This window comes from Callorhinus ursinus, unplaced genomic scaffold (assembly GCF_003265705.2).
Source record: "Callorhinus ursinus isolate GAN/ISIS: 27379988/994484 unplaced genomic scaffold, GSC_fseal_2.0 scaffold13, whole genome shotgun sequence".
NCBI classification, from domain to species: domain Eukaryota; kingdom Metazoa; phylum Chordata; class Mammalia; order Carnivora; family Otariidae; genus Callorhinus; species Callorhinus ursinus.
In genome coordinates, this window is record NW_027397075.1 from 12,032,628 (window position 1) to 12,058,345 (window position 25,718).

Consider the following 25,718-nt stretch of genomic DNA (forward strand, 5'->3'; position numbering starts at 1 on the left):
ATCAAAACTCTCATTCTAAGCATAAATTCTAGGAGTAAAACGCCCTTCTTGCTCATTCATCCACTTAGCGTCACACACTAGTGCCTGCCACACGCATTGTCTCTACCTTAATGCATTTATCTAATAATTGCATTTTGTTCTCTCCAACCTCTGTACTTGTTTAGATGATAATCCACTAAAGGAACATAAAAATGTCTGGAAACCTCTCCCACTCAACGAGGTTGTTTTGTTGCCCAAGAGAGGAATCTTACATATTTTTCTTCAAACTTCCGGGCAAGGGCCTCCACTTTATGCCTTTCTTTTTCTTCATCATTGAAAGGATCTGAGAGATCTTTCTTCTGTAAAGAGACCATTCCACAAAAATAAGAATCACAAAAAAATTCCCACAATCCTATTCATAATACCTGCACTGACTACTTAATACGCATAAACTGCATAATAAAAACAACTGTTTCAAAAAAGACAAGATAAAATACATGCTACTGTCCTAAAAGTGTTTACCTAGCTGCTTAAGAAAATAAAGTTTCCATTCACGTAATTCAACAAAACTAAACGCCTACAATCACCCACCATAGCATTAGGTCCTAGAGGGCTCCAAATATGGCAAAGGGCCTTTAGTTAGGGATGCTCAACCTGTATAGAACTGTTTCAATATAGTCGGTTTTCTTTGTAACCCTAAAAATTATTTTACGCATTTAAAAACATTACTCTAAGAAGGTCCATAGGCTTCACTGACTTCCAAAGCAGTCAATAGCTCAAAAAGTTTAAGAACGCAGTGAAAATAGTGCAAGCCCTTGAGAGCTATTCTGCTGTATTGGTTCGTAGAGTGGTATGAACTTGCACTTCCTTCACTGCTACCAAAAGTCAAAACCAGGTTCACAGCATTCCCTTTCCCTGGAAGCTCATCTTGATGGATCAGTAATCTTGTCTTTCCTCCCAATGTCAATATGCATTCCAAATATTTTCATGTGGTTTTCCAAAGTTTATTTCTACTCCATAAATTTACTGTTGCATTTTTCTCAAGTAAATTTTCCAGAGTTGGACTTTAAGATTCTCTGGCAAAGGAAACTTAATTTTAATAAAAGACTCCTATACCAAATACATTTAAGACTCCAGAGTAGACCAAAATCACTAAAGATTGGATGCCTATCTTAAGACAAAACTCTATTACCCCACCCTCCCATCCCTGCCCACTGGAATCCCATCTACTCATGAAGGACCAGTTAAATGAGATATTGTGGAACGTACATATAAAAGCCACAAGTGAGTGGTCTTTAAAACATGCACTCATCTGTACTTTCCAAAGTTTTCTATAATGATCACATATAACCTAAGTGATTAAAATAATTTTAAGAAATGCCACCAATGTGGGGCGCCTGGGTGGCTCAGTTGGTTAAGCATCTGCCTTCGGCTCAGGTCATGATCCCAGGGTCCTGGGATCGAGCCCTGCATTGGGCTCCCTGCTCAGCGGGGAGCCTGCTTCTCCCTCTCCCTCTGTTGCTCCCCCTTCTTTTGTGCTCTTTCTCTCTCTCAAATAAATAAAATCTAAAAAAAAAAAAGGTTAAAAAAAAATTCCACCAATCTAGAGCAGTACTAGACACAACATGTACTCTCTTATGTCTTGCGAAGAGTTGTCCAAAAAGTACTACTTCCTGCATGCATGAAGGTCCAACTCTGTCCAAACACAGCATCCAGGATGTAAGCTCTCTGCTGTCCAAGCCCTGCAGGGCTTTGTATTTGTATCAGACTTAAACAACTGCCACATTGTAACTCCTGCTACCTGTATTGGCATAATTCTAAAGTACCTATAAGACTGAAAGTTCCTTTGAGGCTGGCTGGGATAGTGCCTTCTCCACCTTTATATAGTCCTCAGCATCTCACCCAGTGCCTTTACATTATAAGAAACATATGCCAACTGAATTAATATATGAATCCCTCAGATTACATAATACTTTGAAAACCACGGAGTAGGCACAAAGATTCAGCGTTCTGAATCTGAAGTCCAAGAGTGAATCCCCTGAAACTGAATCCAAAGTTCTCTGTGTATGCTCCAAACATTTTTCTGCAATGGAGAAGAACTTCTGGATCCCTCAAAAAGGTGAAATCAGAGCACTTGAGTTCTAATTTCAGTTGAGCCCATAAATAAAGACCTCAACCAATCCCTGCTACTGTCTCTTCCTCTCAAGGAAGATCCCATTCCTACTTTGGAAAAGGAATCATGAACGGATTTGAAATTATTTTTTCTAATCTTGCCCAATAGCCCTCATATAAAAGGCTGACCCTTGGCACAAACTCACTGGCTTCCATTCAGCTAATGAGATCTTGATCAAGGAAACACATTTTTGTCTGAGCAAAGAAAACAGATAATCCTCCTAACCAAAGGCACTCACCCCCAACAGCACAAGAGTGAATTAGAAGGAAGAACTCTGGCCACTGAGTTATGCCGCTAAAACCTGTACCTACATGATATCATTCTATCCTCAAACACCCTGTGAGCCGGGTACTAGGCTGATCCTCACCTTTGCCTCAGAGCCCAGCACAGTGCACTGAGGAGTGCTTGTGCTCCTCACCTATTTCCTACCCGTGCTGTAGCATTCCGCTCCATTTACGTAAAAACAAAAACGTGCAAAACTGATCTAAGCTGTCGAAAATCAGGGCAGTGGGCATGGATAGTATTTTGGAAGGGCAGGAAGAGGGTTTCTGGTGTCCTGGAAAATATTACATTTTATAATCCAGGCACAGGATACAAGGGTGTGTGGAGTTTGTGAAAATGCATCAAGTTGTGAATTTATCATATATGCACTTTTGTTGTGTATTTAATTTAGTAAATAGTTTTAATTTTACAATGTTAATGAATTATCAGAACATCAGTAATAGCTGAAGCTGGTGATGGGTACACGGGGGCTCATTATACTATCCTCCTATTCTGTGCATGTTTGAGAAGTTCCATACTAAAGAGCAAAACAAATCTGCCAGGAAAATAAATAGGTCATTTTAAAAAACATTTAAGAAATCAAACTGATTCTCAAAAGACCTGAAAGGTACAACCCAATTCCGACAAAAATATAAAAAAACTCCCATAAAAATAGGTTTCTATCCATCGAAGAAACTATCCTGAATCTCACTGTTCAGAAGACATGAGCAGTCAGTGTCTTTTCTTGTCTGCCCTTACACCAGGCAGAGTGAGATTCCGTTGGAAAAGAAAAATGTCCTGCACAAAATTCCAGTGCTATAACAGCCAGGGGCTGGTCACATTTACACATAACATGAACACCTTGGCATGAAAGGCTTCAGTGTTTATTATTAGGCATAATTCATATTAGCCTTGGATGTACAGTGTTCTCTCTAGCATAAATCAGGAGAATGGTTCTAGAAAGAATTCTATCCTTTCCTGCCCAGAGGCAAAACCAGCACACCTTGTGACTGCTTTGGACTGAGTGCCATGATCTTGGGATAGCCAGAGCCTTTCTAATCTTGCTTCCACCTTCTAGAAATCCCTTTTGCACAGGATGTCCCACGCATTATATCTGCAGACTGAGTCTGGGGCTGCTGGGGTGTACCTTGTCTGCGGGCTGAAGGCCTTTTACCTTCCCTCGTATGTTCTTCACCAGCTCCGGGTAGAAGAACTCTGGACAGCGCTTGTGATCTGGCTCAAAGAGGGTGAGTGTAATCCGAACAGCTGCTGCAGCCGGCTCAGAGTCCTGATGCTGTTCTGTTCCCCCAACCTCCTCTTTCCGGGATTTCTTCAAAAATGCAGGATTCAGAGAACCTGGGAGAGAGGTGAACTGGACCCTGTGGGGCTCCGACATGGCTACCAACAAGTCTTAGCGGGTGTCACTGCATGGCTTCTGTTAACATTAAAAGAAGGGCCAGGTCAAACCAAGATGATAAAAATGATAATTTCTCCTGTTCAGCTATTCAGATTCAAGCTTAAAAGAATTTCATTGTCAAGAAGAATCCACTGTTAAGTTGATCTTAATTACCACTTACTGCTTTTTTCTTCTTCAATACTATTCATCTTAAATATACCATTTTTAAATATAAATGTAAATCATCCCAAATCTTATCATTCAGAGATAGTGTTCAGCATACTTCTTTCTAGTCTTTTTTTCTATGCCAGTCAATAGTTCTTACATGTTAGAGAATCCATGCTGATAGAGCCTTAAAGAATCCTCAAAACTGCAAACATCACCAGAGAATATTTTTCATTTATCTAACACTTTTTTTTTTCTGGCGGAGAATAATCTCTTTCTTAAGATCTCTGTATTTTCATCACCAGCAGTACACTTACATTTAGGGCCCATCTTTCCAATGAGAAAGTTTTCAACAGCTCACAGAAGGTACTGCCTCCTCTGGGGTAAGTAAAAAACCAGTGTCTCAGGAGGAGTGTGGCTCGGCTCATTTCCTAACACACCAGCGTCTGTCCACCCACAACTGGGCCTCGGCAAAGTAAAAAATTATCACATGCCAAAGACCTTCAAAGTTGCTTGGAAATGGTCAAAATAGACTGTAAAGCTCAGAACACCCAGGGTTTACAGCCCAGGGTTTACAGAATATAAATATCCAAACACACACACACACGCACACACACTATATATATAGCGTGTGTGTGTGCGCGCGCGCACTTCAGGTATAATCTTATGTCCTTTTTTAAACTCACACTCTAGTATGAACTTTCTACCATGACACTAAATAAAAATATTCACTGCTGCCTTGTTTATACAGGAAAATGGTAAAAACAACCTTGATATCCAGCATTAAGGGAATGGTTGGAAAAAAAAACTGCAGCTTTTTTAAAACTGATTTATTCTTATAATCTATAAATTTTGATAGAGATATACAATGCTTGTCATACCTCTTACAACTACTTTTTCCTGCTCTGTTACTGTTTAATTTAAAGTGAGGTATAGGGCACCTGGGTGGCTCAGTTGGTTAAGCGACTTCCTTCGGCTCAGGTCATGATCCTGGAGTCCCAGGATCGAGTCCCGCATCAGGCTCCCTGCTCGGCAGGGAGTCTGCTTCTCCCTCTGACCCTCTTCCCTCTCGTGCTCTCTATCTCTCATTCTCTCTCTCTCAAATAAGTAAATAAATAAATAAATAAAATCTTTAAAAAAAAATAAAGTGAGGTATAGTGCTCGCTTCGGCAGCACATATATACTAAAGTGAGATATAAAAGAAATTTTAATTTAGTTTTCACACTGAACTCTCTAACTTGGCTTCTTCCCACATCAATCACTAATCTTTCTTTCCCCTGACTTGGCATATGTTATATAGTAATGTATTAGACATCTTAAGATCTACTACGGAAATCCAACCTGTTAGATTAATCTAGTATATCTAGACATTCTTTAACCAAAACTATACTATTTTGAAAAATTTTTATGGTATATTTTAATATCTTCAATCAAAAATTCATCTTTATTATTCTTCTTTTAAAAATAATAGTTATTCCAGCCTGTTTATTATTTCAGGTCAACCTAGGAATCATTCTGACAAGTTCCAAAAAAAAAGCTCACTGTATTTTGACATTAATGAATGATTAGTAACTAATTCAGGAAGATTTACACATATCACATATATCCGCATATAAGAATGTCTACTTGTATACATGTAATGTTCATTTTTTTCTACTATGACCAAAAATTATGATCGCTAAGATCAGGGAATAAAATATCTAAAAATGAAGAGTTAAAATTATTCTAAGTAGGCAGCAAAGTGATTAGCAGCAAAACAGGTTGGTAGTGCAAAAAACCATCGTGCACTAAAATGTTGGAAAGAAATTCCCCTAAAAAAAACTTTCAAGGCCCCCAGGACATTAGTGATGCCCTGGGTTGTGAAAATAAATCACAGCTGAAAGCTGAGGCTTAAAGGTCCCCCACTGACACAAGCAGGTAAAGTCACACTGTAAGAAGGGAACCTTCCAGTTAACAGATGGGATAATAGGAAGTTCACCCTGGAAGGGGCAACCAGGTTCCTGTCCCCGTCAGGCAGTAATTTTTAAAATGTAACCTTATCATGGTCCAAATTTTAGACATTGTAACTTCATTCACCTAAATGGTAAAACTGCTTCTCTAGGTTGTGTGACTTTATAAATAAGACTAGAGAATAAAGTAAATCAAACCTATGACGTATTAACAGTAGATTTTAGACGAAATTTTATAATCATCACGATAATTACTTGCTACTTGTTACTAAGTTATTTGAAACATTTAAGAAAAATCAGACATATTAATGATTAACCTATTAGACTTACAATTTTAATTTGAAAAAAAAAATAGAAGTTTCGAAGTGTTCATTTAGACCTGACTTCTACATCTATCAGACTTACATGAGTTATGTCTTTGGAAAGATTTTACCATTAGGCTTATAAGTACATTTTAGAAGTTTGAAGTATTTGAGAGAAAAAACATATACAACTTTAAATGCAGGGGACCTAAGTGGCTCAGTAGGTTGATCAGGTCTTGATCTCAGAGTAGTGAGTTCAAGCCCGGCTCTGGGCTCCATGCCCAAAACAAAACAAAAACAAAAACTTTAAATGCAGCTTAAAACATTTAAGGGTATTCAACATTGCAAAAAGAGTTCACTGTTTAGTGGAATGTAATTTTTTAAACTGATACATTAACTGAAGCTTTATCAAGGGTCAAATATTTTTATTTTTATATAACTACTCTTAGATTTGTTTTTTTTTTCTCTTAAGATTTTATTTGACAGAGAGAGAGAGAGAGAGAGAGAGACAGTGAGAGAGGGAATACAAGCAGGGGGAGTGGGAGAGGGAGAAGCAGGCCTCCCGCCAGCAGGGAGTCCAAGGCGGGGTGCGATCCCAGCACCCTGGAATCATGACCTGAGCCGAAGGCAGATGCTTAACGACTGAGCCACCCAGGCACCCCCTATTCTTAGATTTATAATTGGGGGCACCTGGGTGGCTCAGTTGAGTGACTCTTGGTTTGGGCTCAGGTCATAATCTCAGGTCCTGAAATCAAGCCCTGCATCCCGCTCAGCTTGGAGTCTGCTTGGGATTCTTTCCCCCTTCTACTCCCTCCCCCTCTGCTCCTCCCCCTGCTCTTTTCCTCTCTCTCTCAAAATAAATAAAAATCTTAAAAAAAAAATGTGGGAGTAAAACTTAAAAGGCTTAAGAAAAACTAGGTATTTAAATACTCAATTTTAACAAGTTGAACATCATTCTAAATAAAAGCACAGTATTGTACACATAAAAACATCCCTCCCAAAAAACCTCAACTGGTGTTATCAAAGAAACACTAGCTTTCTTTTGCATCTTGGTTTATTCCCACGAATTACACATTTTTTTCATTATACACCCTCTTAACTATTATATGTTCAAACTGATTATCAGTGAAACAGAAAAACTTAATTCTGTATTATGATTATGTAGTCTTTTTTTTTTTTTTTTTTAGATTTTTATTTGACAGACAGCGAGAGAGGGAACACAAGCAGGGGGAGGGGGAGAGGGAGAAGCAGACTCCCCACTGAGTACGGAGCCCGATGTGGGGCTGGATCCCAGGACCCTGGCCAAAGGCAGAGGCTTAAGGACTGAGCCACCCAGGTGCCCCTGTAATTAGTCTCCTTACTGAACTCATTTAATGGCTCCCCGCCCCCCCCACAAGAGGCTGTCCTGTCGTTCCTGGAAATGAGATTTTTTTTCTTCTTTCTGAAATGTCTCTTATTTTTGTTTCCTGTCTTATTGCATTGGCTAGAACTTACAGGATAATATTAAACCTATATTCTTTGCCATGCTCTGACTCTCATGGAAACGCATCTAGGTCCACTGGGATGTTGATCTAAATCTCACATATTTTATCAAACCATTAAAATATCCTTCAATTGCTCAAAATTAAGAGTTTTAAAATTAGGAACGTGTGTTGAATTTTATGAGATCATTTCCTGGAATCTTAAATGTGCTTTCAATTACCGGTTTGTCCTAAAGGCAATATAAAACAGTAAATGACAGCTCCTGAAACTAATTGACGGTACTTTAGGGAAACTGATCTCCAAGAAAAACCAAGCTGCGGACAAGCCAACTCGCCAAACACACAAAAAACCACTCTTACAACCAAAGTCCCTCTATAACAAAAACACCTACAGGAGAAGCGTGAGCTTCCGCCACCTTTTCAAGCAGAGGGCGACTCAAGAAAAACTCTTCAGTCGACACTTAGACATATTTGGAGTCTGCAACTGGGACTGGGACCTTTTCAGAAACCGTTATTTTCCACCCGGAGTGTTTGGGCCCTAGGCTGAACTGCTGTGAACAGTTCCCCATTCAATGACTTCGTTTTCACGTACTGAAACTACGCGAGCATCTGCCTTCCTGTTGTCACAACAGCCAGCTCCCAACTTCTCTAAAAGTGTCAAACTATAACAAGGCGTACATGAGAGCCCGGTCCCGACAAAGACACGCACCTTTGTCCCCGGCGCGACGCAGGCTACGGCCCCGAGGGCCGCACTCGTCCCCCCGCGGCCGTCCTCATGCCGGCCCGGGCGCCCGGGCTGCGGCGCTGCTAGCGGCCGGCCCCCGAGCCATTCCTCCCGGCGGGCGGCCAACCCGCACCGCGGCCCATGGCCGGGTCCCCACGCGCCCGGGGGAGCCTCGCCAGCCGTGCCGCTGCGCCGGCCCCGTAGGAAGCGGAGAGACGCCGGCTCCACGTCGGTCGAGCAGCTCGGGACCTTGGGCGGGCTGCAGTGGCGCCCCGGGAGAACTTGAGGCGGCGGACGCGGGCTCCGAGCCGCTCCCCGGACGCCGGCCGTTAGAAAGCGCGCACCGAAGGACCCGTCCGCCCCCCGGGCGAGGCCGCGCAGAGCCCGCCCGGCGCGGGCCCCGGGCGCGAGCGGAGGCTGGCTTCCAGGCCGCGCCGAGGTCCGTCAGGGCAGCTCCCGGTGTGGAGACACGGCCGGCCCCCGCGCGGAACTAACGGCCGTAACGGAAGCGCGAACGGGAGGGGACTGGAGGCCAGAGCCCAGGGGCGGGGCGGGCCGCAGGGCCGGCTCCCTCACGCACTCGAACGGCCGCACCGTCGCCGCCACCTCCGCCGCCTCAGACCGCGGGCGCTTCGTTGTCACGAGCCGGAGGGAGGGGGAAGGAGCCGGGAGTCTCCGGGCTCCGGCGCGCCGAGACCGCGGCACCCCAGTCACGTGCCTCTCGGCCGGCCAATGAACTCCTGCGGGCGCGGTGACGTCAGGGCAGCGGCGTGGCCGGTGACAGCCGGCCCCCATCACGTGGCCGGGCTCACTCCAATGGGCGGTGCCGGGGCGACCTGATGTTCCCGGCGGCCCGTGCGTCGGCGGTGGTTGGGTGGTAAGATGGCGGCTGTGAGTCTGCGGCTCGGCGATTTGGTGTGGTGAGTCCGGGCGGCCAGGGCTAAGCGAGGTGCGCCGGGGAACTCCCCCACTGGGCGCGGGGTTCGCGGCCAGCCCCGGAGCTGCTTTTCTATGCGCTCCAGGCTGCGGAGAGAGGGCGAGACGAGGTGCCGGCGCTGGGAGCGACGCCGGGCGGAAGGGGCAGCCCGGCCCCGGGGGACTGAGGCCAGAGTGGCCGCGGCGGGCCGGGCTCTGAGCCCCAGGGCCGCCCGGGGGAGGGCTTCGCTCCGCACCTGCACGCCGGCGGCCACCGTGAAGGGAGTCTCCGGCGCCGCACAGCTCCCGCGGACGCCGGGTCCTTGGGGTCTTCCTGAGGCTCCCCAGAAAGCGGGAGAGCCGGGGAGCCCGCGGGGCCATCTCGCCTGGGCAAGCCCGTCAAAACCCGCGTTGCGATGGAACCGACCTGTGCGGGCGGCTTGGCTGGGGGTGTCGAAACCGGACTGCTGGCGCTGCCCCGCGAAGAAATGGAAGGGAGACTTCTCCTTTACAGCCGAAGGCTTGGCAGTGACCAGTGCCTTCTTGGGTGCCTCTCGTGGTCTGCTTCTGTGTCCCAGACAACCGCCCGAACCAAGACTGACTGTCGCCGCTTCCCTGGAGCGACGTAGCTCACTTCTCAACCCAGAGGAGGGTTTCCATTAGCATTTGTCAAAGCCGGGCTGGTCTCACGGTGAATTAAACCAGACTGTGTAAGGGGAAGTCTGTGTTTACATTGCAAACTACCCCCAGCCCCCGGCAAGGGAGACTCTAGACGAGTGACTCTTGATTGGTTTTGTTGTTCTGTATTCCTTGTCACCAAAAGAATGCACATACAGTATGCACCTTTGTATTTCAGTTCTGAAGAGTTTGGGCCTCCTGGGCCCAGCTGTGGAAGCCAGATTAAGAACTCCTGTTTGCCAGCTTTTGTTTTGGCCCTTGAGGGTGCAGGTGGAGAGTTAGGAAAATAAATTTCATGTTGAGTGGGTTGAAGGAGATGGACTGGCTTTTCCAGGGCAAATGCTGACTGTGTGTTTTCTCTAGGGGGAAACTCGGCCGGTATCCTCCTTGGCCAGGAAAGGTGAGTGTCTTGCTCCAAATGGAAGATATCTGAAGTTGAGTTTAAGAAGGTGGAGAATGTAAGATTCATTCCTCTCAGTTTCTGGCGTTTAGTTAAACTGGACCTATTTAACAGAGTTTTTCTCTCTCTACTCTCCGTTTGTTTAGAAAAGACAATATAATATAAACTAGGTCATTTAATCTGCATTAAATGCTTATCTCTTGAATCAGAGATGGTTTTGGTGAAGTTTTTTAATCCTGGAAATCAATTCTAATTTGAATTTAGCTCTACACTTAAATGTAACAAAAGGAGAAGAAAATAAATTCTCCAGGAAGAGAGGAATCTAAATGTAGGTTAGTGAAAAGTCAAAGTATTTTTGTCCCAACTAAGTTTAAATCTTCTTTCCATGTTACCATATGTGCTGCTCCAGTGCATCTTTGCAGAAGTTGGCATTCCAGATTTTGCATGAGGCGATCCGTCATAGCTTTCCAAATGTTCTGTTTTTATATTCTTGCTAGGAGCCCAGGAAATGTCTTTAGACTGTCTCCTTGCAATATGGCATTTTCATTGCCTCAGTTGTTCTTCGTTGTCATTATTACCTGTCTCAACTTCCTGCACAATTTTTTTTAATTGAAGCATAATTGACATACAATGTCATAGTAGTTTTCAGGTGTACAACATATTGATTCAGTAATTCTATACATTACCCAGTGCTTACCACAGTAAGGATAGTCACCACCTAACATCATTACTTCACTGAAGTATATGTAAAAGTGTTCTCTGCATTTCTTCAGTGATGATAGGGTCATGTGGTTGGAGGAGTTGATGTTGATCTTACGCTTTTAAAACAGAGTCATTGCAGTAGAAGGGATATTCTACCTACTGAGCACTGCTACATGGTAGATGTAGGGAACTTCTAGAATATTTGCACATTTCCACACGTCTCAGTAGAAAAGTGCCAGACTTAGACATGTACTACCTGGGTTCTTTTTAAGCCTGTTCCTTTTGTTTTATTTCATTTTTTTTCTTACCAACTTAGAAGTGTGGAAAAACCTTTCCCCCCCCCTTTACTCCCCAGATTGTTAATCCACCCAAAGACTTGAAGAAACCGCGTGGAAAGAAATGCTTCTTTGTGAAGTTTTTTGGAACAGAAGATCAGTGAGTAGTGCTCATCAAGAGTTTCACTTTCCCTTTGGGCGTTGCTCTGGATCTGAGCTGCTTGTGAGAATATTCGAAGGACCCTAGTTCATTTTTACTGTAGTCTGTCAGGCATATTGTTCTGGCTTTGTATACCTAAATAAAAGGTGCTATTCTTAGCTTATAGAAATTGTCCTGGGGCCAATAACAATTTCAGTCAAGTGAGAAATAGGACTCACTATTTTCTAAAGATGATAATCACAATAAGATTATTTCTCATCTCTTTATCGAATCCCATAGGTAGTTCTTTTTATTAGGGCCATGTTTGGTTCTCTTTTAATGGCTGGTTATCATTGTGGTTCATGTATGAGGTTTACAGTGAAATCAGGACCATTCATTTGAGATTCTGTGATAGGCCATATAGGTCACAGTGAGGAGGAGAATGTGTATTTACCTGAATTTCCAGTGATTTGTTCAGCTTTCTGGTTATTACATGGATTTGATTACCTGGGTGTAGCTAGATGGTTTAAGTAGTTGCATTTTCTACTTAGGATTTTTAGAGAAAAATGTAGTTTGGGGTTTGAAAAATGTGAGTTTTCTGAGAAATCTAATACCAATGGTTAAAATATATGTTCTTAGTGATATATGATATTCTATAGCAAAATCTCTTATAAACAGTGTTCTTCACTCATTCAGGAGTTTATATGCCAGAGTGCTCAGCCTGGGTTAGAGGGGTTTTTTGTTTGTTTGTTTTGTTTTTTAAAGACTTTATTATTTATTTGACAAAGAGAAAGAGACCGAGTATGCACGGGCGAGCACAAGCAGGGGGAGAGGCAGAGGGAGAGGGAGAAGCAGGCTCCCCACTGAGCAGGGAGCCTGATATGGGGCTCCATCCCTGAACCCTGGGATCATGACCTGAGCTGAAGGAGATGTGTAATGGACTGAGCCACTCAGGCGCCCCCTGGGTTAGAGTTTGGCATGTTTATCTTCACCATGCAGGTATACCAATATACCAGTTCTCTGTCACAAAACAACTTAGCAGCCTTTTGATGACAATATTCAAGGGAGTCACTGGCTTCTGGTATATAACACAAGTGCTAATTGTACAGCCACACTTCGAATGTTGACACCAAAAGGAACTTCCAGAGAAAAGCAAATGTTGTGGGCCTTGCCTTTCAGGAATTCAGGTGACAAGACATAACCAGTTCAGATGGGAATAAGTGCAGAGTGAGTGATACAGGTGACTATTAAAGCGTTCTAGAACACGGAGAGATCAGTGGAGAACACTCAGGTCATAGAAGGGTGATGGAAGGGGTGCCTGGGTGGCTCAGTCGTTAAGCTCAGGTCATGATCCCGGGGTCCTGGGATCGAGCCCCGCATCGGGCTCCCTTCTCAGCGGGAGCCTGCTTCTCCCTCTACCACTCCCTCTCCTGTGTTTCTGCTCTCGCTGTGCCTCTCTCTGTCAAATAATAAATCTTTTGTGGGGGGGCCTGGGTGGCTCAGTCGTTAAGCGTCTGCCTTCGGCTCAGGTCATGATCCTAGCGTCCTGGGATCGAGCTCCACATCAAAAAAAAAATAAGAAGAAGGGTGATGGAAGAGATGGAGTTAGAATCTGCTTCTGGAGGACAGATAGAATTTGAATAGGCAGGAAGAAGAAGGGCAGTGCAGGCAGTGGGAATACTGTGAGCAACTGGGTGTTAAGTTGGATGCGTGGGCAGAGAAAGGCTCCCCACCTGGGGTAAAGAACTGTGCTTGAGAATAACAGGCAATATGGTTGACCCAATTTGGTTAGCTAAACGAAGATGTACAAGTCTAAAACAAAAGTGGAAACTCTTGGAAAGTAGAGGCTTGATCAGATTACAGGAGGCCTGAAAGCCATTGTGTTCTTATAATTTAAGCAAATGCTGGAAGGTCAGAAGAGTAAACGGATGCCTACTACAGGTGAGACAGGAAATTGGAGTTGAGTGCATTTCAGCACTTAACCGGGCACACAAGTGAAGCCAATGAAAGGGATGCACTTACTGAACACAAAAATAACCTAATGGTGTTAGTAGTAGTAGTGGTGGTGGTGATGTGATTTCTAACTAAAATTTTTTGAGGGGATTCATAAGCAAGTGGATTTTGGGCAACTGTTAGATATAATATCTTTAAGCTTATAAAACTCCCTTGGTAGAATTCCACATAAAAACTTATTGAAAAACAAGTTGTCACAGGACCAACACATTATCTTTTTGTGGCTAGGCGGTTGACAATGAAAGGAAACAGGGTAAGGATCTCCAAGCACTTGTCTGAAGGGAGAAGGGTTCTTAGTGATCAGTGATCAGACATTATTTACTATCTTTAAATTATCTGAAGGTGAAGTGTCCAGGGAATTACTTTGAGGAAAGAGCTCTGGATTTGATGCTGGCCTGCTGTGCATTCAGATGCCATCGCACCTGCCCTACAATTTGGGCAAGCTGTTTTCACCTTTCTAAGCCTTTGTGTCCTTGCCCATATGTGGGATGATACTCCCTACCTCGATGCAGGAGAAGTAGTGTCACTTGTTCCATAGGGTGGTGTGGTATACAGCAGGGATTCAGTAAACTTCAGGTGGCCATATAGATATATTACAAGGGAGAGAATAAGCTGGTAAGAAGCAGGTGGCTTAAAAAAAAATAAGGGAAACGAGAGAAAGGATTTGTGTTTGGAAAAGGAAGGCATTTGTGTTGGAAATTCCTAAGGACTTCAGCCAGGTCTGTTTTTTTATTTTGTTTTGCTTTTTTGTTTTTTGGGTTTTTTTTTTTAATTTTTTTATTTATTCATTTGAGACACAGAGATAGAGAGCATGAGCAGTGGGAGAGGCAGTGGGAGAGGGAGAAGCAGACTCCCCGCTGAGTCAGGAGCCCGATGTGGGGCTCGATGCCAGGACCCTGGGATCATGACCTGAGCTGAAGGCAGATGCTTAACCATCTGAGCCACCCAGCCGCCCCTTAAAGATTTTATTTATTTATTCATGAGAGACAGGGAGAGGCAGAGGGAGAAGCAGGCTCCCAAGGAACAGGGAGCCCGATGCGGGACCTGATCCCAGGACTCCGGGATCATGACCTGAGCTGAAGGCAGACACTTAACCATCTGAGCCACCCAGGCACCCTTGCTTTGCTTTTTTGTTTTTTAAGATTTTATTTATTTGAGAGAGAGACAGCACAAGCAGGGAGGAGAGGGAGAAGCAGGCTTCCCGCTGAGTGGGGAGCCAAACACGGGGCTTGTCCCAGGACTCTGGGATCATGACCTGAGTCTAAGGCAGACGCTTAACTGACTGAGCCACCCAGGGGCCCCCAGGTCTCTTCTTTGGACCAAAAAGGCTTCAAACACAAAACAGTAAATTGTTCCACCCTTTTTTTTTTCTTTCCAATTGTTCTATCTTTATGGAAAAACTATGCTGTGCCTTGCCAGGAGTGCTGTGTGCAGTCGAGTCCATGCTCCCAAAGGGATCTGATGGAACTAATTAAGATCAGAAAAGAGGACCAAGTCAGATCAAAGAGTAGGATTCTTTAACGTGAAAAAGTCAGAATTGTTGAAATGATGAATGACCGTAAGAAGGTAAACACTGACCTGTTCATAAATCATCAGACATTTCCGATAGCAGCGCTGTGAGTAGAACAAATGCTGTGGTGACCAAGTTTAGGGCATGCATAAGAAGTACTGTAGGAAACAGACTTTTGAGAAGTGTTTTAGGTGGGAAGTACAAGTGGATTTTTAGAGTGAGTACTGCTTTGTGAAGGGCAAGGCTATAGGTGGTTCCAGAAGAAACTGGGCTCTACCTCACCTTTGATGCTTGAAGTCAGGGAGAGGGGCATATGCTCCTCGCACATGTTGGTTACGGGGCTCTGACTTTGGTGGATAGGGGCTCACCGCATGGGGCTGCTCCTGAATTTCTGAGCAATAGAGGATTCAGTCAGAGATGTTCTTTTTCAAAACTGTACGCTATGTATGGGGAAAAATATTTATAAATAAGATTTCTTTAATATTAACAGGGATCTTTATTAAAAGAGTGAAAAGGGTAGCTCCTTAAGATAAAGATTTCAGCGGCTCACTCAGTTAAGCCCAGGTCATGATCCGAGCAGGGAGCCTGTTTCTCCCTTTCCCCGACTTGTACTGTCTCTCTCTAATAAATAAATAAAATCTTAAAAAAAAAAAAGGAAGATAAAGATTTCAATCTTCTAGAAAACTAGTTTTTCTCTCTCCCTTCCTCTGTCAAAACATCTGACAAATTGTGTTGATGTCCTGTTAGGAAGAGAGAGGACCAGACCTTCGTAACTGATGTCCTATTAGGAAGAGAGAGGACCAGACCTTCCTAACCAGCCGCTCCTGAAAGGGGAAGGACTTAGTAAGATGGCTGGATTCAGCTGTCTGAGCCTGGATGGCGAGTATGGGGGTTACTTATGGTTGTTTTCTATTTCATGGAGATACAAAGGAGAAAATAACTTTAGCATAACTTTGACAACTCTGCCAGGTGACCCCACCCACAGATGAAGTCTCAGGCACATGAGAGCCCACCTTGGGCAGGGAGTTGCCATCAGAATAGAAACTGAACTCGGGGTTTGAAATTTTCATCAGGGGCCATGGATGGCAGAAAGGAGGGAGCTCATTTAGTCTGTGGGTGTTCAAAAACGCCCAGAGATAAACAGTTCAAGAGAAGACTACTGGCAAAAGAAGATAGATCCCAAATGACCTTCTGAGAGTTTCTGTAGCAGTCTTCATACCTGATCCTACAAGAGCCGTTTTGGGAAATGGATAGGATATTTGTTCTGGTTCTCACTTTTTAACAGATTTGTACGCTGAGAGGGAGGAGATTTGTGGAGTTCAGTGATAGAATGTCCAGGATCCCAACCTGAGATACTTTTTTCATCAAGGCAAATATAAGGTATGAAGTGAGTGAGTACTAAAGTAACTTTTGGAGAAGAACCTGTGGCTTGTATTTACAAGCAGATTGGAGCCATCCGAGCATCCCTCTTTCTTTTCGCCTGGCACCTGATTGCCCTGCTTTCCCTACATCCAACACTGTGCAGTAGCTGGAGAATGGAGCCAAATGGATGGTGAGCATGCGGCTATTTGGACTGAGCCAGCAGTGTCCCTCTGCCAGGGCTGGAGAATACCTGTCCTAGAGAGCACTGAGTAGATTTTCCTCTCCCAGCACCAGCATCCATCCTACAGGTGACTCCCCTCATGGCTGAGACAGTGGACTCCACGAGCAGGTGTGTCATGCACCAGAATTAAAGAATCTGGCACAAAAGAAGCAGCTGACCATATTGGCATAGACAACACAACTTGAAAGCCTTCTCCAGCATTTGGGAGTATTTTCAAGTTTTGAAAAGAGAATCTTCTAAATCTATTTTATCTGCAAGTCTTTGTTGATGTCTGTATGATAATCATTGCTTGAGATTAACTGACAAACTCTTATTTTCTTTGTGGCTTTTTTTTGTTTTGTTTTTTGATTTGTGGGTTTTGGGGTGTCTTGATTTCTGAACAGCTTAGACTTGGAGCTGTAACAACTCCGTAATCTTCAGCCTCTTTCAGTGGTTTTAAAGCAGGGCAAGCATACAAATCATTTGCTCAGTACTACTCACCGAATCTAGATGGAAAAGCAACGCATGTCTTCTGTCCCCGTCTTTGTTCTCACCTTTGGACTGTGCTGACACGTGTGTGTTCTCCCTCCCACCCCCACTCCCACCTAGGTCATTGTGTCATGCAAAGTCTGAGACACATATGTGAGAGTTTTGGAGATTATTCATAGACCCACATGTTTAATATGATGTGTACATGGTATGATTTAACCTAAGGGAAAAGCAGGTCAGAATTATGGAAGTTTTTGAAAATGTGAGGTGTTTAATTTCGTTTTGAGTGGAGTGTGTAATCTGAGAGTGGTTTATAGTGGAAAGTTTATATTCGCAAGTGAAAAGAATTTACAGGTGTATCAGAATACCATAAGTTTGCTGCTCCTGGCTGTGTTACAGGTGCAGTTACACCGGCAACCAGGCAGTAGCTACTCACCTGAGGAAGTCATAGAGGCACCTTCTGGGTAGAGCAGCCCATGTTCTACAGCAGAGACCTTTATTGTTGATTTGTTGTTTCTTAAAGATAATACATGTTTATGGCACCCCCCCCAAATTAAGCTATGAACTGTGAAACAGTTCCATTCATTCCTGTCCCTCAGCCACCCAGTTACCAGCCCTTGGGCATCCAGTTATACTAGTTTCTTACGGCATGTCCCTCCAAAGACACTGTGTGCAGAATCAAGAAATTACATATTCCTTTTTCCTTGTTTTTACACAAGTGATAGTGTAGTTCACACACTGTTCTGCATATTGCTTTCTTCCACTTAGCCAGATATCTCAAGGGACCTTCCATTTTGTCCTTTGTAATGACGTCACTGATTGCCACTACAAACAATGGGGTTTACTTCCTTGTACGTAAAAGCAAAGGCCCATACTTTACATACCACTTGACTAAGCTTGATTTTTGACTCCCAGCCCAACAGTAAATTAGGTAGAAAAGGTCCAGCTCCTTCCGGGCATCAGGAGGATGATAGGAAGGAAATCATAAGTCGCAGCTCATATCACAGAAAGAAACAGAAGTCACCTAAAAAAAATAACGGGGGCACGCACCTGGGTGGCTCAGTCGGTTAAACGTCCCGACTCTTGATCGCAGCTCAAGTCTCAATCTCAGAGTCATGATAAAACAAACAAAAATGTACAGGCAACAGCAACAACCAGAAAAGTCCACCAAAGCCTTAGAACATTTAACCCAGAGGCCATTATTCCAGCCCCTCTGAATATGCTTGGAAGGCATCATTTACTCAGTGATTATTTATTGAGCACCAGTTGCATACCAGGCCCAGCTGATGGGCCTCAGTGAGAATGGTACATTATTGAAGCCCTGGATGAAAAGCATACTCTTTAAGGAGACAGGGTTTTTTTGCAATATAGCCTTTAGAGAAAAAACTATTCAGAAGGCTAAATTGATTTCAATTTGGCTCACTTTCAAGAGGTAATCCTCCTAGGGCTCTGGTGGGCTGGCTTTTTATTTACAGTTTTTCTGATTGGGGCACAGTGCTTCAACAATAGACTGATTTCTTAACTAGATTAATATTTCTTGGATTTATCCTCTTGATATTTATACTGTCCATTCTTTTAGCAAACCATTTTCACTTTTCAAAAATGGCCAAAGAGGAAAATTTCATTTTAGGATGCAAATGCCAGAATGGAATTTTGACTGTACCATTCTTCTGGCAGAAATCAGTAATCCACTTAAAGTGCTTCAGTGGAGAAATGGGCATGGGTTGTTGGTCCTTCCTCCATGGATGTCCTTACCTCTCCACTTCCTCTGGTTCATGTGGGGAGAGGGAGGCAGGGATTAGGATGCCTAGAGTGTATTGTCCCATCTCAGGGAGCTCCATAAAACCACCCCATTCATCTTACACCAAAACTTGTGTGGATCTTAGCTTCTAACCTGAAGCTCAGAGAAGGAAGAGGCATGTCGAGGGCACGTGGCCCTTTAAGCCTTATCGCTGGTATTTGTGTCATCTCAGTAGGACAGCTTAACCTGCTTTTCAGGGCATGTCTGGCTTTGCATCTGCTCTGGTGGTCTGCCCTTAGAAACACTAAATGGGAGGAGAAGCAGGAGGGTCTGTTCAGTGGTGTACCTGCCAGGCAATGTAAGGTCAAAATATGATTCCATTTTTCCTCCCCAGGAACAGACCAGTGCATTCTATCATGGCAAGTTTCAGACTTTAAGATGAGTTAGTCACTGAAAGGTACCTGCTTACCTCACCTGGTTGGAACTTTATGCAGTGAGACAGCATCTGAGTCCTTGTTCATCGTTCCGTTCTCTGTGGCTTTGTTTAGCCATAGATAACATGCTTAGTCCTGGTTTGCTATCACATTTATAGGCTAATAGTCCTACGGCTATTGTGTTTGTACAGATCCATGGGTCACAGTTATTAGCATAACACTTAAAGGGTAGGTGGCTGTTGGTGGGTTGACTAAACTATTTTTATGTAGAGATTAGCAATTTTTTTTTTTAAATGGGCTTCGTTCCCAGTGTGGAGCCCAGTGCAGGGCTTAAACTCATGATCTTGAAATCAAGACCTGAGTTGAGATCAAGAGTTGGACGCTTAACTGACTAAGTCACCCAGACGCCCCACATTTTTATTATTATTCGTGAATATTCTCCGGCTTTCTCTAAAGGAGAGGACCCTAAGTGTGATAGCTTAGTTTCTCTATCCTTAACCTGACCCCTTTTTTCAGAACGTTATGCTATGAAACCTGTGAGTATTACACAGTAAAAATGTATATAAGTTAACTGTTACCTTGCCAAGCCTATAAAATCCTCTCCTTTGTACTGGGACGCTGAATGTCATTTAGAAAAACCACAGGAAGCCAGCTGGGGCAGATTTGTTCAGGTCAATATGTAGGCCAGATATTCCAGAAGTGACAACTGATGGATTTTTTACTTGCGTGTGTTACACATTAATGGTAGGAATTAAAAAATAAACATCATAAGGGTATGTTGTACCTTTAATCACAAGCAGAATCTTGTTTCTAAAGACCTCCTGTTACGGGGCGCCTGGGTGGCTCAGTTGGTTAAGCGACTGCCTTCAGCTCAGATCATGATTCTGGAGTCCTGGAATCGAGTCCCGCATCGGGCTCCCTGCTCAGCAGGGAGTCTGCTTCTCCCTCTGACCCTCCCCCATCTTGTGCTCTCTCTTTCTCATTCTCTCTCTCTCAAATAAATAAATAAAAATATTTAAAAAAAAAAAAAGACCTCCTGTTACGACTGCTGCCCTAATTCCAAATCATGTGTCACATGTTTTGTGTGGTTTAGTAGCCACAGACAGGATCATTTATGACCAAATATAATGTATCCTGTAAGAGGAGCAGATTTCAGATGCTGCATTTCTTGAGCCATGGGAGCATCCCTGATTCTCAGTTGATGACAGATTGTCATTCTGGTTTGGGTGTTGACTGGGCAGTGATGTTACTGTGGTCGATTATGCTTCCTGATGCCCTCGCTCCATGACGGGCCCCTGTGATGAGAATGGAAGAACATTGCCAGGCTTCCCCTGCCCTACACAAGTGGCAGGCGATGTGTGGCTTAGTGTAGAAGGCTGGTGAACGAGAACAGACAAATAGCCTGCAACTTGTGGAAGATATTCTGGTTTTGGTAGTGGTGGTGGTTGTGCTTGACTTGTTTCGGGAAGACATACTTTTTATAACACCCCAAGAGTTTGGGGTGGGTGGTAACATGTTTTGAAAAAATAGCAGGCCTGGTTCAAAGTCCAGTTAAACCAAACGGATATTTGCATTCTGTTGTGATGAGGTATTTGATAATTTCTGGCATGGGCAGTGTGGATCATACCCTTTCTGTGTGTGTTTTCTGCTAGTGCCTGGATCAAAGTGGAACAGCTAAAGCCATACCATGCACACAAGGAGGAAATGATCAAGATCAACAAGGGAAAACGATTCCAGCAGGCTGTGGATGCTGTCGAAGAGTTCCTCCGGAGAGCCAAAGGGAAAGACCAGGTGAGAGACTGATTCTTGCTTTATTCCAGCATCTGACTGGTTATTTTGTCATAGTAACTAACAGATTAAACATGGCCCAAACCTAAACTCTGTTTTTATGCCATGCCAGTGGCGAGAACACTACTTCAGTTCTAGGGTATCCGCGTTTGGCTTATCAGCTTGAAACTCCATGCATGTGGCAGACTTTTCTGAAATAGATTGCTGTTCTTAGGAAAGTCACTTGGACTCAGGAGAAGTATCTCAGCTTTTGAATACAACACAGGCATTTCTCCCTTTGACATCCTAGAGATTAGGAGTGTTCTTGGGTATATCCACTGCCTGGGTGTAAATCCCACTTCTTAGCTTAGGGTACGGGCAAGTGATTTGACTTTATCTGCTTCCCCAAGTATCAGTGGAAGCAATAGCAGAACCTATTTCATAGGGTTGTTGTGTGGATAGCACATGTAAAGCGCTTCTCCTAGGGTGTCTGGCTTGTGTAAATGGCGGTGGCGGCGGCAGTGGCTGCTGTGGTGGCTATCATTGTTATTATTAAACTTTCAGACATCGTCCCACAATTCTGCTGATGACAAGAATCGGCGTAATTCCAGTGAGGAGAGAAGTAGGCCAAACTCAGGTGATGAGAAGCGGAAGCTTAGCCTGTCTGAAGGGAAGGTGAAGAAGAACATGGGAGAAGGAAAGAAGAGGGTGTCTTCAGGCTCTTCAGAGAGAGGCTCCAAGTCCCCTCTGAAAAGAGCCCAAGAGCAGAGTCCCCGGAAACGGGGTCGGCCCCCAAAGGATGAGAAGGTTTGTTTTACCTCTGCAGCTTCCGGGATTAGTGACTTCCTTCTGTCTGTGAAAGAGTTGAGCTCTACAGTGTGCCTCAGCTCACTGAGTGGACATAGAAACCTGTGCTAAGCACTGCCCTAAAGAATCCTGCAGACCAGGGGAGGGACTCAGCCTGGGTGCACAGGTATGAAATAGGAACACAAGGCAGCAAAGGATCTCGCATTCAACTAAATGGTCGAGGCGGGAGAACAGTCCGCCTGAGCCAGCATGCAAGGGCTGGCACTGGTGGAAGGGGCTTAAGAAAGGGGAAGGCATTCCAGAGACAGAGGGCCCAGCCTATGTAGGGCTTGATGTTGGCGTGGATATTCTTTTTATAGGTAGGGGATAGGGAGGAGAGCAGAGAGCTAAAAGTGGGTTGTCACTGGATTGTGGAGGGCCTTGAGGTCTACTGAAGCAGTATTTACTGTCATGGAGTCCATAGGGGGCCACAAACATGTTGGGAGCTGGGTGTCAGGGTGGTGGTGTGCTCCAAGCTGCATGTTAGCAATGGTGGAGGGCAGAGAAGAAAGGCTAAAACTGGTCAGAAAGCTAAAGCCAGGTTTGCATTTCTATAAGGAGCTATATTGATAGCAAATACTGAAAGGAACTGCCTGAGAGGCACTTCAGAGGAAGAGCTCATAAGATTTAGCAACAGGTTACAGAGGAAAGGGGGAGGGAGATGATTTCACGTTTTTGTTTGGAAAATGGTAATAACTTCCTCAAGAGCAAGAGTCAGGAGTAGGGTTGGCGAATGGAGCAAGAGGACTAGATCTGTTTTGAGTGTGATGAATTTGAGGTGATGCCAAGACTATTAGGGAGCCTTGAACCAATGTCAGGATGGAATGTAGATGTGGGAGGCAAATATGTAGAAGTATATTGGAGAATACATACAAAGCATATCTGAGGTCCGGTGGGATTGGTCTTCAGAGAAAGTAAGGAGGGAGCAGAGTGAAGGGTAGGATTCTGCCTTGCAGGGAAAATACCCGTAGGTCAGAGCTGGAAGGATTCAGAGGAGCCATCACAGTGAAATAAAGTGGAAATAATGTACCTTTCACCTTCCTGAAAAGATTTGGGTCAAGTCTCAAAAGCCAAGGGAAGAGAATTCGAGATGGAGGGGGTAGTCTGTGAAAATGGGAGGACTGTTAGAGCACAATCAAGGGCAAAGGAGCCAGATGGCTGGCAGAAACAGCTGGGTGATAAGGCCTTGACAAAACACTAGACTGCATCAGATCACGGCCTGCAAATTCAGACACCAGCGAGACCAGACAGGTCATGGCAGCAAGGGGAGGCTGGCTGAGGGTCTGCAGCCCTGACCTACCTCCACACTGAGAGCACTAGGGGTGGCAGCAGCTGGTGCTCTGGGGAGGTCATTGCTCTGTCCATGGGGTCCCAGCCAAGTTTGCCAGGTCATCTGGTTTTTCCTCTAGAGAAGCTGGAAATACTGATTTTTATGTGTAACATTCCAATTTTAAGTGTTACACACTAATTCAAAATTTTAAAATACTTTTAGGTCCAAGGAACATCTCTGGGCCAGATTGAGCCTGTGGGCTGCCACTCTGACCACTATGTTAGAGAAAGTCCTCACCATCAGACAAAGCCGAGACTGAGAGTAGACAAAGTGACTAGCGGTCAGGACAGCCCTGGCTGACAGTGAGCACAGGGAACTGCCAGCCAGAGGTGGAGAAGGTGGAGAAAACAGCTAGCCGTGGTGCAGAAAGAACTTTTCAGGGGGTGTGTTCTAATTTGATCCAATTGAATTGATTTCCTGGGGATCCAGAGGCATCTGAGCTGTCAGGTTTTATACTGTTCTCCAAATTCCTATTTTCTGCTTTCTAAAGCCGTGGATCTCACCAACTCCGTGCTGGCCCTGCAGAGAAACGACATCTTTTTGGAAAAAGAGAAGTGTGCAGGAGAGGTGAGGAGGAGGTCTGAGTCGGAACTGTGACTCCATAACTTGCTGCAGCTGTGTGGCCTTGGCCAACTTCCTTTGCCTTGGTTTCCTCGTCTGATCATTGGGAATAATAGTGATACCTGTCTTTCAGGTTTGTCGTGAGAATTAAACAAGTAACAAGAGCGAAGCATCAAGAACGGTGTGCCGTGCACCACGCATTTGATGAATGGCTTTATGTTTGTCAGTGTCTGGCAGAAGCCTGTTCTGCAGTGAGAGCGTAGTGGTTTTAGTGTCACCCGAGGCCGCCACCGGGCATTACTGCAGGGACTCTTCTCACAGGCTCCCAGGGAAAAGCAGTTTGCCCCATTGGAGTCAGGTCCCCAGCCAAGAGGTCTGCTTGCTCTTTACCCTTAGTGCAGTGCTTCCTACAGTCTCCTTGCTTGGCCGGCCTCTAGTGAAGGATTTGTCAGCTGGAGAGGAAGGAGTGTGGCTAGTGGTGCAGGGCAGACACAGCCCTTTCAGTTCAGACAGTTGGTTTTAATTAAGCATCTTCAGAGATGTAGGGAATCTGGGCTTGGAATTTTGGTGCATCTTCTGATCTAATAGGTCCTGCGGTCTAAAAAGAGTGTGTGTTGCTACAGTAATGGCTTCTTTCTGAAATAGCAGTAGCCTAGGCTGATAGCTGGGCAAAGTCTCGGATGATAGCCGTTAGGAGCCATAATCCCCTGTCCTGTGAGGATTAGTGGAAAAGGCTGACCTTTTGACACAGAGGCGTCAGTCACGTGCATACAGGGAAAGCCTGGGTTCGTGCCTTGGCTGTGGTGTGAGAGGTGTGCCCTCATCCTCTCTCAGGGGCTCTCATTTCCAAGTCCTGGGCTGAGAAGAACTGCAACTCTGGGCACACAGCACCCTGACAGCACAGAGCCCTCAGGGCTGTGGCTCTCCTCAAATCCCCAAGTGATTCAGGGACTGCTGACTGGGGAGTCGGGGCCTTCCGCTGGTGCCAGATGTAGAGCCAGTGTCTCCACCCCACTCTCCTGTTCTGAGACCTTAAGCAGGTCACTAGAGCTGTGCTGCCCCTAGCCACAGGGGCAGATACAGAACATGTCCATCACGGCAGGACGTTCTTAGGACAGTTCTACACTAGGCCTCTTTTTTCCCCAGAGCTCTTTGTTCAGCACATGTTGATCGAGAAGCCCCACATAAGCCAGATGTCTAGCGATAAAGCAGCATGATAGTTAGACCAGGCCCCTCTCATGTTCAGTTCTTTAGTAAAGAGCGAGCATCTCCTCTGTGCCAGGCATGGCTCCCCACATGGGATACAGAGTAAACAAAATTGGCAAAAGTCTTGCTTTCATAGAACTCACTTATAATAACATCACCATCATGTAGGAGGATACAGAGGGGTCATCGATAAGGTGACATTTCTGCGGAGACCTGAAGTGAGCATGTGAGTCAAGCAGATAACTGTTGGAAGAGCATTCTTGGTAGTGCAAAGGCATATGCTTGATGTGTTTGCGGAATGGCTGGAGGGCCAAGGCGATGCTGGTGAGTTGGAGAGTGGTGAGGGGGAGAAAATATAATAGGATATGAATTCGGAGTAGGGTGGAGTTGGGAGGTTGTAGAACTTGTAGTGCCCCGTCGGCCTGACTATGTGAGACAGGAAGCCAGTTGTAGGCAGAGAAGTGTCCTACTGCACTCTCGCTCCTGTGTCTAGTCTAGACTGCGGGGTTCCAGAACGGAAGCAGGGGGATCCTTTTTGCTACAGTCGAAGTGGCAGGGGATGGCAAAAAAAGGGGTCACCGATCCGCAGCTGTAAAACCATAATCATTGCTAGCAGATAGGAGGGTGGAATCAAGAAGGACCGCAAAGATCTCAGCCTGGTAGAATGGAGCTGCTTTTCTAAGACTGAAGACAGTGGAAG

The 25,718-nt window shown here is 44.8% G+C and overlaps 2 protein-coding genes across 16 annotated transcripts in view; one reads left to right on the forward strand and one right to left on the reverse strand.

Annotated features, from left to right (window-relative positions):
• The window catches only part of UBN1 (ubinuclein 1), a 42,955-nt gene extending 33,817 nt beyond the window's left edge, over positions 1-9,138 (reverse strand). For 2 of the 6 annotated variants that reach the window (XM_025859000.2, XM_025858999.2), the window contains exons 1-3: positions 8,416-9,136; positions 3,561-3,848; positions 252-338 (exon numbers count right to left, since the gene is read on the reverse strand). In XM_025859000.2, the coding sequence (XP_025714785.1) occupies positions 252-338; positions 3,561-3,809 (336 nt within the window). In that variant the 5' untranslated portion in view covers positions 3,810-3,848; positions 8,416-9,136. Of the gene's footprint in view, positions 1-251; positions 339-3,560; positions 3,849-4,291; positions 4,517-8,415 lie in introns of those variants that run through there. The other 4 variants (XM_025858997.2, XM_025858998.2, XM_025858995.2 and 1 more) reach the window with 4 other exon arrangements.
• A 60-nt stretch (positions 9,139-9,198) lies between these two features.
• The window catches only part of GLYR1 (glyoxylate reductase 1 homolog), a 36,105-nt gene continuing 19,585 nt past the window's right edge, over positions 9,199-25,718 (forward strand). For 3 of the 10 annotated variants that reach the window (XM_073899562.1, XM_073899561.1, XM_073899563.1), the window contains exons 1-5: positions 9,201-9,350; positions 10,387-10,423; positions 11,481-11,560; positions 20,961-21,099; positions 21,640-21,882. In XM_073899562.1, the coding sequence (XP_073755663.1) occupies positions 9,313-9,350; positions 10,387-10,423; positions 11,481-11,560; positions 20,961-21,099; positions 21,640-21,882 (537 nt within the window). In that variant the 5' untranslated portion in view covers positions 9,201-9,312. Of the gene's footprint in view, positions 9,351-10,386; positions 10,424-11,480; positions 11,561-20,960; positions 21,100-21,639; positions 21,883-25,718 lie in introns of all 10 variants that reach the window. The other 7 variants (XM_073899568.1, XM_073899569.1, XM_073899564.1 and 4 more) reach the window with 6 other exon arrangements.